Source organism: Trachurus trachurus (assembly GCF_905171665.1).
Source record: "Trachurus trachurus genome assembly, chromosome: 19".
Classification (NCBI taxonomy): Eukaryota; Metazoa; Chordata; class Actinopteri; order Carangiformes; family Carangidae; genus Trachurus; species Trachurus trachurus.
Window position 1 is genome coordinate 11,436,971 of NC_139913.1, and position 15,510 is coordinate 11,452,480.

Below are 15,510 nucleotides of genomic sequence, written 5' to 3' on the forward strand. Positions count from 1 at the left end.
ATATCTCATGTGTGATATATGTTAGTCAGGTGTGTAAATCTGTGAGCAGATCTCACCGATGATGCCGCTGTCCCTGCTCTCCAGCGTCGAGGTGGGACTGGTGACAGAACCGTAGGCACAGTCCTTGTTGCCGGCCTGGCCAGGCATGGCAGGGGGGAGGGTGGAGCAGGGGCTGCCTGCAGGGGGGGAGGCAGTGCTGCTGGTCAGGGTGGAGCACGGGCTGATCCTCTGGTTCTGGCCCTGGGACAGACACACACACACACACACGCATCTTTAAAAGCTTTGTTTGTTTCCAGCAGTTCAGCTTGGCACACGTGGGAATTAATGGCAAAGTAAAAAGTAAAAAAAACATCTGAACTTTTAAAGCTGAGTCATATACAAAGGAAAATGTCATTACAATATTATAGTTTTCAAAAAGCTCAGGCCTCCTGCTGCCTTCACCGCATGCAGCCGGTCCCTCGGAGGGTTGTGTCTCCCCCACACGATCACAACACATCGCAACTCGCAATCGTCATAATATCTAAGAATTTGTGGCATTTCTTTTATACACGATATACAAGATGTGGAAGAAATATGCAAACATACTTTCACACGCAAAACACTCAACTGCCACTAAAACCACATGTGACATCCACAGTCGATTGAAAATAATGCACTTTTATAGCACATTTCTTCATTTTATGATTCTGAAGAACATCAGCAGAATAAACCACATGTTGGAGAGGCAGTGAACACACCAGGGATGTGACCCAGAGCATGTAAATGCAGGAAAACAGTAATTTCCCCTTTTTCAGAAACAAGCGGGAGTGGCATTTCCATGATGAGATTGTCAGACTGTCCCATGTTACATGTTAAAACAACACAACTTTAAAGGTCCATAATGTAAACAGTGGGATGTCCATGTCTTGTTGATTATAAAAGCAGATCCAGGTTCTATATTAATACTATGAAAGAATCAAAACCCATTGTCCACACTGAAATTCACTCAACCTGGATTTGGAAACTTAAAGGATAATTTCCGTTTTTTACAACCTGGACCTTATTTCTAGCATAAAATAAGATCATTTTACTCACCCAGAAACTTTGGTGTCATTTGGAGTTGTTTTGACGAAATTAGCCCCAGTGGAGCGGCGCGTATATCCGTATAATGCGAGAACACGGGGCACGCAATGCAGCCTCTAAATAACACATTATCCGCTGCAATACTCGTTCATTTCGCCAATATTTTGTTATTATACACTAGTGATATTCCCCTCCGAGCCCGTGGTGGCATGTTATCAACATGCTGCGCCTGTAGGTTGACTACTAACCTCTTATCTGGATGATGTCATCTCCGACCGCTGCCCAGCGCGGCTAACTTGCTACGGCTAATGCTATGGTTCGTTTCTGCGTGTTTCTGACTTGTCAGAACAAAATGAGCAGCTGGATGAAGTTCAGCTTCCACAGGCTTCCTCTCCTCAACCTGGACTCACTAAAGCTCTGGCTAGTTGAGCTAAAAATGGACCCGAATGCCGAAGCAGAATGATTATTATCAGAATGAGCCGGGCAGCGGTCGGAGATGACATCATCCAGATATGAGGTCAGTAGGTCAACCTACAGGCGCAGCATGTTGATAACATGCCACCACGGGCTCGGAGGGGAATATCACTAGTGTATCATAACAAAATATTGGCGAAATGAACGAGTTTTGCGGCGGATAATGTGATATTTAGAGGCTGCATTGGGTGCCCCGTGCTCTCGTATTATACGGATATACGCGCCGCTCCACTGGGGCTAATTTCGTCAAAACAACTCCAAATGACACCAAAGTTTCTGGGTGAGTAAAATGATTGTATTTTATGCTAGAAATAAGGTCCAGGTTGTAAAAAACGGAAATTATCCTTTAACAAAACAAGTCGCCAGGACTTGGAGACACTTTGTGATGTCACAGTGAAGCAGTCGCTGCTTTCAGTCGTGCACCAAGCTGCACCAAGCAACCCACATGGGCCCGCCATCAAGCCTTGCAAGATTTGGTTTCTCTGTTTGTTTTACCTGAAATCTGCTCTACTCATTAGTGAATCGCTCAAAAAAACACAAGCTAATAAGAACCTGCTGCTGTTAATAAAGCTTGAGAAACTGCTAATATATTTTCTTGTGGATCAAATAAAACACAAGAAGTGTCAAATATGGGACATTTATGTGTTGAAAATCCTACTTTATATGACGCACATGTTTTCTCTTGATTGCTATGATGACTACTGATACTGAATCCATGTTTCCTCCAGTCGCAGCATTGTTTTTGGCGTCCCGCAGTGACCCTCTTCTGCATCAGCTCAGGTTAGAAGACAAGACACCACAGGGGACAAACCAAAAAAAAAACAAGGCTGCGTCTAATCTGCTGCTGCTGCGAACACCCACAGATGCACTCTCACTCAAACACACAGGCACACATACTAAAAGAGATCCATGCATACGGCATCTGCATCCACTCATGTATACAAAAAGGCACAGGAAAGAAAAAAACAAAACAAAACGGGGATGCCAAGTGATTAAGTATGTGTGTCAGACAGACACGGAAACACACAAACACATGGAGGTCTCTCACGGTGCTGCTGATGAGTCGGGGTCGGGGTAAACACAGACAGAACAGGAGGGGTGAAGTCGTGCTCGGGGCAAAATCTAGTGTCGTTTACTCTGCAGGGAGGGAGAATGACGGGACACAATGCGCTAATACACACACAAACACACACACACACACACCCTTACATGTTTACACTCAGGGCAGAGAGCTCTGACTAATGATTATTTTCAGCATCGATTGATCTGTCAATTATCTGTCTGGGGCTCGGGAGATTGAACGGGTCGTCAATGAATCAAAAGGTTGATCCCCCGCTCCTCCTGCCCTCATGTCAAAGTGTCCTTGAGCCAGACACCAATCAAACAATTGATCCAGACCAGACAGGGACGAGTCAGCGCGGCTCCACTGTCATTTATCTACAGTACAGTAGGGTCCGAGACTGTGAGACCACTGTGTGTGAGCTGGAGGAGTTGAGAGGGTCACTGAGGTCTTTTTAGTATAAAGTATCTCATTCATTTACTTTTTATCTCTGTAAATAACTGACAAATCATTGAATAGCATATCATAGTAGTATCATTGGTAAATGGACTGGTAAATGCAGCTCAAGGACAACTCAACGCTTTACACTGTTCATTCATACAGCACTTTGTAACTACATCGTCCCATATATATTGCGCTTTATACTATGGCAAGTGTGGGTTCAGTACAGTATCTTGCCAGTATCTTTTTTTAAAAATACTTAATTTATTCATTTAGATGCACAAAACAACAGAACATCAAGGTAAATAACAAACCAAACTATTATTATAAAGGTAAAAACTGTACTGTAGAGTTTCTGTAGCCATCCATGACTGTAATATTATACTTAAAAAGTGACAGATGAATATTCAAGCACAATCACGACATTGAGGTGTCATGAGGGTCCTCTATCGGTAACACTTTATAATAAGTACACATTATTAAGCTTTAAATACTGAATTCATCATTTATAACACATGAATACTCATTAGTATTTAGTTTATAAACACAGTTAAGAATGTTTTACTCATCATTGATAAGCACTAACTGTGTTTATAAACTACATACTAATAATTCAGTATTTATTAATGCTTAACTAATGCTTAATAGTGGGTGTACTTATTATAAAGTGTTACCCCTCTATATTGCCAGTATCTTGCCCAAGGACACTCCTGAGCCGCCGTTGATAAGATGTGAGATAAATGTAACTTTTCTTACAACAAAGGCCCAAAGTGACGTCTCACATGATGAACAAAAGAGGTAACTGAGACTCTAGAGAAAGTGAACATTTAGCATTATTGCTCCATAAATGATCAAGCGAGGCGACTCAGCTAACAGCTAATCTTTACAAACAAACACACACACAAATAAACAAGCTAATCCTCAAGCTAACAGCAAATAGTAGGTGAGTTCATTTAGCTTTATATTTAGCATGAAGGTCATAGTATTGAGGGGGAAGAATACTAACAACGACAACAACAGTTTAACTCAGAAATCACCAGCTGTGACCTCAGTGATACTATAAGTGTGTGGTTTAATCAAAAAAACAAGTTCAGCTCCGTAAAGGTCACACTAGATGCTATAGGTGTGTCTAATGACAGATAAGAGCTACTGGCTGAATTATAAACGGTCGGTGACATGTGTAAACTCATCAGCGCACTGCCCATTGTGGCGCGTGACCTCCAGGCTGTCGCTCAGTGTGTGCACAACTGATTGAAGGAGCGCAAGGAGAATCAGTTTGTGAGAGAGACTCTCTCAAGTCACCAGGCTGACCTCTGCCCTCCTTCACGGATGCCATCGCCGCCATCGACCGTCATGTTTGCAGGAGCTCGACCCCGCCGGACGAAAACAAACACACAAAACATGTGGACACGGGGATAAAAAGCTGGACTGTATGTCGGCTGCACCACTGTGGCTCTATCTGCTGCTGCTGCTGCTGCTGCTGCTAATGAACCCCCCCCCCTCCTCCTTGTGCGGCGGGGTCTGACCTTAAACGCGGCAGCACGAGGATCGGATTGAACTCGGGAGCGTTGCGTCTATTCGTGGGAGCGAGAGCACGAGAGTATGAAAGGCAATTAACTGCACGCCCGGGCGAGTTAAGGTCACCTTGTTCCATCAGCTGGTGAAGTCTCCCAGCAAAGACATCCGCTACTGGAGGAATTCAACCATCTCAAATGGAGAAGAAGCAGGATGTGGTCACCGTTTTTATTTTCTAAGAAGCTGATATGTGTCTGGCTTCGTGGCCATTTAACTATAGTGTAGAACAATGTAACTTGGTTATGACAGCAACCATTAAGAGAGGGGGCCTTCAAGCATCAGCAGCAGCAGCAATTCAAGGTGCTACGCTGCTGTATTACTGTAATTTCTCGCGGTCCATTCAAAGCTTGTAAATGCCAAATGAATTATATAAACTACAACAAAAGCCTGCTCGCTCATTTCCGCTATTAGACGCTGTCTCAAGGCAAATCCGTGTCATTCTTGGTGGTTAATGAATCAAACGAAATTGCAATCTGGAGAACAGTATTTGGGGCAGATATCTGGCATATTAAGTTTCTGCTGCTGCTGTTGTGTGTGCACGATGCAACAGGGTGCTAGCATGAGTCACGTCTCTAAAAAAGAGCCGCTTGAATAAACCTCTCTCAATTTATACACCCCCACTGCTACAGCAGCGCACACATCAAGCGCAGGCAGGCCATCAGTCTAATTGCTTATCCACACTGCTTTAGTGCAAACCCATACCTAGACCTGCTTGAAATGCTCCTGCAACAGGTTTGCCCTCTTTTTACCCCCACTCCTCCTTCTCCTCCTCCTCCTCCTCCTATTTCTATCTTTTTTTCTCTCTCTTTCTCTCTATCTCCCCCCACTGCAACTGTTTTTCTCCCCTGGCTCGGAAAATTCATACCCGTCAAATCAGGTTTAGGTAGAGAAAACCAGGACATCTGCTACAGAGCTTAGAGCGGGCTCGTTGTGCCAAGAGCTGTTTGTTGCACAACTGCCAAATTCACAAACAGAAAGGTTACGGTGCAGGAGAGAAAACATTGCACCCGGCCTGCTGCACGCTGTCAGCCCAGGAAACTTGCCTTCAATAAAAAGAAAAGTAAAAAAGAAAAAAGAAAGAGAGAGAGTATTTTTAAAATAAAAAAAATCTAATTAGATAAGACAGATATCTGATGTTTGATGGAGATGTGCTGGTAAATTCCTGAGGCCAATGCAACCGTGGTGTCTGAGGGCAATTTACAGAGAAGCCTTTTGATCTGGCTATCCTGACGTCTAAACATCTGTCAAGCCGGAGTGTAAACAAAGATATAATGGAGATAAATGTCAGATCGAATCAAGACGATCGCCCGTTTGTCTACGTTCTCTCAATTGAAATGTGTCAGAATCACAACCGCAATAAGACAATTACCTCAGGATAAAGCACGTCAACAGCATGAAGGGCAACAAACAAAAAAGTTTTTAAGGCCGTCACAGCCTGAAGACAATGTTTCCTTTATACAGACTCAGACAGAGCAGATAATCCAGATAAGCGATGGAGCCTGTCCGTCGTGTGTTCGATAGCAGATTTGATCATAAAGTCCGGTTCTTCGGCGGATTTTAAAACCAGTACCTGTCTCGCCTCGGGTTCCTCCATGCTGTACTGGGTGCCGGCTGGCCCCTCACTCACTTTGTCTCCCAGAAGGAAACCCAGGCGCGTCATCAATGTGTTGGCTGCCTCATCCACCGACGGAGGGGGGCCCAGCTCCTGGCTTGACTCCCCTGCAGAGGCAGAGAGATGGAGATGGAGAGGCGAGAAGGAGGAGGAGGAGGAGGAGGAGGAGGAGGAGGAGGATGAAGAGGAGGAGAGAGGAAAAGCACAGAAGAAAGAATGTGTGTCAGTGGTGGGCAGAGAGAGTACACACCGGCTTATTTAGCTATTTTTACCGATAGAAAAAACACAAAAATCATCCTTTAAATATGTTTTGTATCCTTTTTACCTGGAAAAACTAAACACACACACACACACACACACACACACTACTATATATTTACTACACCTGCTTTGCATAAACCACAACCAACAGAAACCGAGCACAGCAGCTGCGCTCGGGACGATGAAGTGAAAACACTCTACCTGAGTTTTTCCGTAGCTCAGAGCTGTGCCTTACACACACACACAGACACACACATACACGCACACACGTACGTTCCTCCACCACCACAGCTGGACATTTCTTGGCTGCAGTGTGTCTTCTTCTTCTTCTTCTTACATAAACTCCACACAGAAATCCCCTCAGACACACCGACTCACAGGAATCCTTTCAACAACAAAAAAAGAAAAGAAAAGAAAAAAGAAAAAACGAACTCCGCAAAACAAACAAACGGCGAGCGAACAAAAGCCGACCACACTGACAACTCCTTCCGCACCAACTCATCACCACTGCAGCGTGTGTGACGTAATGAGATACGCCCTTCACCTGTGAAGTGTGTGTGTGAGTGAGAGAGAGAGAGACAAAGGGAGCGAGAAAGAGAGAGAGGGAGAGAGAGAGAGAGAGAGAGAGAGAGAGAGAGAGAGAGAGAGAGAGAGAGAGAGGGGGACCAATGGTGTGTGACTTTTCAAGACAGGTAGGTGTGTGTGTGTCCTGTTTACACAAGACCGCTGGTGTTAAAGAGAAATGAAAACACCAGGGTGAGCCTGCGTGATGATCAGATGTTCAAACACCACACACACACACACACACGTTTGTATGGCTATCTTTGTGAGGACACTCACTGACATAATGTATTCCCTAGCCTCTTACCCTAACCTTAACCATCCAAAACAAATGCCTAACCTTAAATTTAACCATCACTCTTAACCTAACTTAAACCTAATTATAATAACCTAAAGTCTTAACCGAGAAAGCGAGAACCGGCCAAAATGTCCTCAGTTTCCCAAAATGTCCTCACTATGATGGTTTAAAACAAACTGGTCCTCACATGTACAGCTATGCAAGTAGCTACACATACACACACATACACAGATAGAGCTGAGGGATTTCCGTTGCCAACTTTGCACCAGTTCCCAAAACAAAACAAAACCAACAACATAAAAAAAAAAAGTCCCTTGATGACCTCATCTTTCTTGTCCAGTTGCCAGGTTACAATACCTTCTTCATCTTCTTCTACCCATTACAAACTGTCACCGGTGGCGGTGTCATGTTATTCAATAACACCTTGATATAATACTCCAGAGGTGTCGACCATATCGGTTTATTCACCAGAGTGAGTGTCACTCTCGGGGATGAAGCTCCCGCTAATTACTCTCCCCTGCTGGTTGTAAGAAGAGTAACTACTGGCTGGATGCAAACAGCTGTAATTGGATGTATAAACCTCTGAATTGGCCCAGACGTTAAGGACACGACGAGACCGCCGGCGGTTAAATAAACAGGGGTGAAAGAGAGAGAGAGACAGCAAGTGGTAGGGCCGGTTTTCTCTGCTCGCTCGTTTTCCTGCCGGGCAGGTCGGACCAGACCGGCAGGTTAGCTGCACCGAGCTCTGACTGACGACTATTAGACACCGCGCCACCTCTTTGAAGACGGACAGCTCCGTCTAAAGCCTCCTTCAAGCCTGCAGCCTCTTGCAGTCCATTCAAAGCCCCCGAAAGCCTGGGCCTCCCCCCCTCCCTCTGCAGTCGCTCATGGACGAGGAAAAAAAAAAAAAAAAAAAAGGCAGAGCACGACTGTCAGGATCCTCATTAGATTTACTCCAAGTGTCTCTGAGCAAGTAAAAGAAAGACAGGCATCTTCTAAAGGGAGGAGGGAGAAAGGCTTTGAAGCAAATGGAGATGACATGTTGCTGTGCTTCAATAAAAGACACACACACACACACACACACACACACATACTTATACAGAGCTGCAACCAATAATGAGGTAATCACAGCACATTAAGGCCCAAAACAGCTAATTAGGTATGAGGTCTGATGAGATTGATACGGCTGCTGCTGCTGCTCGGTAATGCAGCTGGGATGGATACACTTTATGTGGAGCAGGATGCATTTATGGCGAGGGCCTCCAAGGTCACCGCATCCCAGAGCATCCCTGGAGGAAGACGAGGAGCGCAGTAATGGAGAGGAGGACGAAGGTGGATGGAATTACTCGTCCACCTTCCTCCCAGCTACTGTAATATCACAGAGGGAACAGCTGACACACACACAGAGACACACACACACACGGTCGTCAAATGGGAGACAAATTGCAGGCGAACAACGACACACACACAAAAAAAAAAAGCAAAAACATCTGTCCACTGAATCTGTGTTGTGTGTGTCTGTGTGTATGTGTGTGTGTGTGTGTGTGTGTGTGGACATGGAGGCAGCGTCGTCCTTCCCAGTTGACAGACTGGTAGTAGTAAGCAGCAGTGAATACATTAGCACTGATTAGTCAACTGCTCCTGGTGGGTTTTTCTGCGGCCGTGACCATGATCAAACAGGGGCTCAGTCTGTACGTGTCATGTGTGTATGTGTATGTGTGTGCTTCTCTCTTTGTCTGTATTTTAGTTCCCTTCCGCCTCCATTCTTCCCCTTTTTTAAAAAAAAAAATGATTTGCTTCGTGCTACTGCCTCTCCGTTGCGGCCAGCTGTTGGACGACACTGTGCAGCGGCGAGAAGTTTGTCTGCGTTTCTTTTTGATGTGGGAGCAGCAGAATCTCAAGCCTGGCTGCTGAAGCCCACAGTCTGTCCCTTAAGATAAACACAGACAATCCCTTTGTACAACTTTAAACTGACACACACTCACAAAAAAAGAAAAAAAAAACCTATAACACAGTCAAACAGATGGCTGGGCGACTACACTGTAATCATGGGGCAATTAAAAGCTAAATGACATCACAGCTTTTCTAGTTCATCATCGGATTTTAAAAGACACATATTTTACACTTTAACACTTTAATAGATAACTCTGAAACAGGTTGGTGAGCCAATCAGAAGACAGGAGGGTCTGAGCCTGACTTCTGATTCGCTGACTGTTTTCTGTATGATCGAATAATAATAATACTACAGTAGATTTCAGTTAAAGCAAACAACAACAAAAAGAAACTGGATGGGTAGGTCAGGGTGGAGCATGCCTGAGAGTAGCGACTGCTTTGTTATGACATCACAGAGTCACAGACGTCCTGACGACCTATTTTAAAGCTGGGGTCAGCAGGATTTGTTTTGAAAACAAGCCCACAGCTCCCACTATCATTGAACAATAAAATCTATTCTGGTCTGGGGGTTCCTGATTGGTTAAAAGGGGCCGGCCCTACTCTGTCCTAACAAATCAGGAGGATAGAGTAGGGCCGGCCCCTCCACCAATCAGGAACCCCCAGACCAGAATAGATTTGATTGTTCGAAGATACCAGGAGCTGTAGGCTTTTCTGGCTGCTGCATTCAGAGACATAGAGAAACACTGTGATCGCCCCAAACACACGGACGTTTTCTTACTGAAAAAAAAGTTAATATTTTGTTTTTAAAAAATCCTGCCTACCCCAGCTTTAAGTCTCAGTTTCTGAATACAGGCTGTGTGTGTGTTTTGATACTTCCACAGCACTGACACGGAACCCAGAGCTGCTTTATAATCAAAAAAGAAAGAAAGGAAGTTTTCGGCCATGTTTGGTATTCAATATGGGCACAATCTGATCGCATTGCTTTTGTCACCCTCTTATAGCGAGAAAAATAATTTTACTTAATTGGAAACAGGCTGCCCCGCCCTCCTACAAACATTGAGTTAGAGATACACTACAACTCCTGAAGCTAGAAAAGATTAGACGAGCTCTACCACGTCCTAATGATAATTTCAGCAGGATATGACAACGTTTTATTCCATATCTGCTCCAACAAACATGAGGTTTTGTCCTAAATGTCATCTATATATTGTTTTTTTACTATTACTGAAAACCACGTCTGTTCTCTCTCATACACATGCCGTTTGTTTCGTCTTTGTTTTTGTTTGTTTTGATGGTTTTGTTGATGATACAGTGTCCATTCATTTCCTCTTTTTTCTGCTTGTCCACTGGGGTGGGTGGGAAAAAAGTTTGTTCTTGCATTTCTGTATAAATGCTGTTACATTTTCAATTGTGAAAACCAATAAGTAAAGTGGGAAAAAAGGTTTTACTTAATATGATATGGGTCCTTTAAAAGTTCCTCTGAATGTAACCGATACTGATGAGTTTCCATCAAAGGGGAAACAGACATGATCATAATCTATTGATTTCTTTGTTTTTGTGCAGCTCACATTTCTCTGTTCTCCTAACACCGAAGTTACTGCAGACGAAGTTTCATGTGAACATAAAGAGCAGAAAGAGCCGCCTCGAGAGGAACGGCAGGTGTTTCCCACCTCAGCGCCACCATGAGATCCTTTATCGTCAAATCTGACTTTAACAACACCAACCAAAAAAAACACAATCACATTCATCACCAAGCTTAAAATACATCTCTTATTTAACACACGCACGCACATGCACACACACTCCTCTCTCTCTCTCCATTCCTGAGCTGCGAAGGAGACAGATGGTTGCCATGGCAACTATCTTTGCGCGCAGCTAGGAATGTGTTTCTGTGCGAGCGCATCTGCTTCTCCCCCGGCCGTCCACAGATCTGCCCTCTCGCCACCGCCAGCGAGAGAAGAGGGAAGCATGTGTGCTGCAGGCGGGGGGACTGGACAGGACAGGAGATGGTATTAATAGGCCCGGGCTGCAGGTAAGATAACACACACACACACACCCACACACACACACACACACACACACAGACACACACAAAGGAACACACACACCATGTGGTGCCTTCTCTGTTTCAGCCATACCTGACGATGACAGGATCCCAAAAGCAACCAAACCACATTTTTTAAATAGATAGTTAAAGATGCAAAGTGAGGAGATGATACACACACTGATCAGGAGGTGAGAATTAAAGGGATAGTTCAACATTTTGGCAAATTGGCCCATTGCCATAATCCCTATAGTCATAGCAGTAGGTTCGTTACCTTTAATTGTCGGTGCAAGCTATTTTTAGAACGGCGGAGCCGAGCGGCGAGCTGCTCAGAGTTGCCCTACGGAGGCTAATGGGATTTCTTGGTTTCCCTCATCAAACTCATCAAATACAAAATCCAACAACTCCAAAACGCTCTGGTGGACAGACTGTGACCTGCACATTCACCACACTATGAGATAACGCAACGTTACGAAACAGAGTTGTTTTCGAGTCTGTAGCGTAGCTCTGAGCAGCTTGCGGTTCTGCTCCGCCGTTCTAAAAATAACTTGCACTGACAATTAAAGGTAACAAACCTACTGCCAATTTGCCAAAATGTTGAACTATCCCTTAAATGCACGGATTGGATGTTCACGCTTTATATCGCACAAATATGAATAAGGTTGAACATAAAAGCATCCATACTGGCCGTCAACCAGCCAGGGAGTGGAGGACTGATGAGAGGCGATGAGAGGAGGAGGAGTGAATTTCACATTCCTCGTGCACGGTATTGATCTTATCTACGCAACAACACGTAAATGCCTCAAATATAAAAGCGTGCTGGGACTTAGGTCACCAGGTTTGGGTTAAGAGTGTGGGTGATGCGCTGGTACATGTAGAGACTCTCCGGCTCCTCTGAGCAACGTTGCAAATCGATGAGCGGCACTGTATTTTGGTCGTAGTGGATACTAAATTTCATCAGCAACAAAATGAAAAAAAAATGAAAAAAATCTTGTTATTTCATCCATAAAGATGTTCTAATTGTTTCTTTTTTTTTCTCGAGGAAATTGACTGGATCGTGACTCTTGAATATTAATCCTCCGGCACTTTAAGCTACATCTTGTTTTTTGTTTTTTTCCCCCTAATTATTTCTGTTATCTGGAATATTTCCATGTCTAGGTTATCTGACTATTGAGCTGTAAACATCTGGCACTCCTGTTATTAACTCTTCTTTTTATATTAATAAAAATGTTTAATTGATGCAGTGTACTGTACTACATGTGATGGTTTTTATCTGTCCTGTAAATGAGTATATATATCCATCTATATCTTCTCTATGAATCACATGTCCAAACCAAAGGCATTTTTGGCATCATGATGGCGCCTGCAGTCTTTCAATTAATTTCCCATTCGACTCCATTCATCCATTCAAATTGCACTTTCCAACAGTATGTAATCACACATGCAACTATCACTTTGCTCCATTAAAATCACGGTGTGGTGCTTCCTTCACTGTCTGACCAGGGCTCCAAGCTACAGGACAAACTTTTGTTTACTTTTCAGCTTCATCTGCCTGCCGGCCGCTCAGCTGCTGCCGACACAGACACAGACAGGAACAGGAGCTTTTTGTCTTCATGATGATTAAACACTGATGAGAAAACACTAACAAGAGATTCCAATAAAGAATAAAGATACATTACAACAAGCAATAAGCAGAAAACAATCAATAAAAACCAGTGGGCTTATCTCAAAGTGAACTCAGCTATATACAGCTATAACGTGTCCACACCTAGTCTGGGTATGTACAGTACAGCACTGTAAGCTGTGTTGACCTCTAACATCATTAGAAAAGCTTTCACTCTGTAATATACCGACGCTGTGCTGGTCGGGTCGGGTTTTTGCGAGCTATCTCGCAAAAATATTCACAAACCATATTTATGACCGTGCAAAATTTATTTTCGGTCCATAAAAATCAGCTGATACCTGACTTCCACTTCCTTCACTTCCAGGAAAAAAGCAGGCAGGGTGAGGACTGGCATGCGATCAGATGTTTAAGTCACCGCCCTGCCGCGACTCGTGCCAGGGAGCTCTTGTTAAGAGCTCAGACGTCCATCTGTCCACCTGGGGAGGTTGCGACGAGTTTGTTGTTGTCACCCATGAAAACTCCTCCCCAGCACCTCCTGCATGGTTCCTCTCTTGACTTCTTATTATTGCACAGGAGGGCGGGCGGGCGGCGTATTCCTGTTTGTAATCAACTGTGTTTTCCTGCCTGAATGGCACCAGAGATTACAATTTCAACCCTGATATGTCACATCTGCAGGAGCTCATCACAGCTGATAAGGTTATTCCACAGTCTGTTCCACAAGGTCGATGCAAAAAATAAAGCCAGGGTCAACTTTTTTTTTTTCCTCTCTATCTCTTTTCCATCCATGTGATTTAACCAGAGAAAGAAAATCCAGGTGCTTCAGCTACAGGGTTGACTACACTACGGCACTGCACACCATCTACAGTAGTTACCTGCATGCTCTATAGATCTATAAAAAGTATATTCTAGTGTCTCTACAGACGGATCACCTACTTAGAGCTCCCATCGAGCAGAAACTCAGCAGGAGAGGCTGGCAGACGGAGAAGGCTGGCAGCACCCTGTCCACCATTTTCCTCTTCCTAAGTTACAGTAACAGTGAAGCCCTGTGAAGACCCTGCATCACTCTTTCCTCTCCTCTCTCATGTCCTTTCGTCCAGCAGCAGCAGCAGCAGCAGCATTTGTCCTCCTCCTCCTCCTCCTCCTCTGCTGCTGCTGCGTGGGGGGGAAGTCTGAGGTCGAGCCAACGAGACACACGTCAGGAATCTTACGCTGCGTTTTCTCGGCGGCAACAGGAAGAGGAGAGGCGAGATGAGAAAGCAGATACACTACAGTAGAACCAAAAATCTCAGCAGAGCGCTATCCTCGAGTGACCCGCTTTACTGTCCTCCAACGCCGCGCACGAGGAGAGGAGGGGAGGGGACTGACAAAGAGGAGGAGGAGGGGGGACGGGGACAGAGCAGAGCAGAGTAGAGGGGGGGTTTGACAGGGATGGGATAGAGTAGAGGGGGTCGAGGAGACGATGGGAGGGAGGGAGGGGTGAGGGGGTATTTTGAGGGAAATCTGGACTGTCTGCCAGATTACAGATCAACCGCCGGCTGTGAACGCAAAAAAAACAAACACAGCGGCGGGTGGCGGCGGCACCTAAATGAGCTCTGCGTCCGAGGAAGCAGAGCAGAGCAGAGGGAAGCAGCGAGGGAGGATTAGAGACACAGAGAGGGAGGAGGAGGAGGAGGAGGAGGAGGAGGAGGAGGAGGAGGACGGTCACTGTGGGCACCAGGCAAAGCTATTTCATTAATGACCTCGGCAATGTTTTCGTCTTGACGGCAGCAGCCGGCACAATAACTGGAGATACATTTTCCCTTATTGCACACTCTCTCTTCCTCTCTGCTGCATTTTACACACGTGGAACCAACGCACACACAAAAAGAGAGAAACGAGGGATGAGCTGGCCGGGAAAAAACTAAAAAACTTACCAGGGCAGTATGTGTCCAGGTCTGGATTCTTGGCAGTGGTGGAGGTGTGTGTAGGGGAGCCAAGCTCTGATTGTGGAATGCGAGGGCTCTCCACAAACTTTGCTTTCCGCAGAGGGGCTGGGAGCAGAAAGCGCACACACACACACACATATAGAGAAGGAGACAACACATACACACACACACACGACACAGATCAGGGAGATGGAGGAAGACAAGAAAAGAGAGGAGCGACAGGGACAGGACAGAGAGGGAGGAAGACAGAGAGCTTACTTGATGCAGCACACTGATAAAATGAAACACATCCTGAGGCAGCTTTGTGTGTGTATTTTTGTGTTGCTTTGGGTCAAATAAAGCTAAAGCATGAGAAAAAACAAGCAGCAGCAGCAGCAGCAGCAGCAGCATGAGTAATCAGGAAACTGGACTAAGTGCAAACTAATACCCCAGCAAGAAACAACCACTGGAGTCTCCATGTTTCACTCTGTGTGGGAACTGCGTTTAACACACACACACACACACACACTTGTGAAGCAGCAGGTGCAGCAACATGAACTTTTTTAAAGTGAAAAGACGGGAGTGTAAGCTCGTTGGGTCCGTTTTGTCCATGTCATAATCACACCAAGACTGCAAATGAGATCTATTTATAGGAAAACGTCCTCGCGCCTGAGTCAAGCACAGACGTCGTCTGACACATG

The 15,510-nt window shown here is 45.0% G+C and overlaps 1 protein-coding gene across 1 annotated transcript in view; it reads right to left on the minus strand.

Moving 5' to 3' along the window:
* The window catches only part of tanc2b (tetratricopeptide repeat, ankyrin repeat and coiled-coil containing 2b), a gene marked incomplete at its 5' end in the record, with an annotated part of 85,473 nt that overhangs the window by 44,791 nt on the left and 25,172 nt on the right, over positions 1-15,510 (minus strand). The window contains 3 exons of the mRNA XM_083994196.1: positions 57-240; positions 6,183-6,331; positions 14,819-14,935. Of these exons, the coding sequence (XP_083850322.1) occupies positions 57-240; positions 6,183-6,331; positions 14,819-14,935 (450 nt within the window). The remainder of the gene's footprint in view (positions 1-56; positions 241-6,182; positions 6,332-14,818; positions 14,936-15,510) is intronic.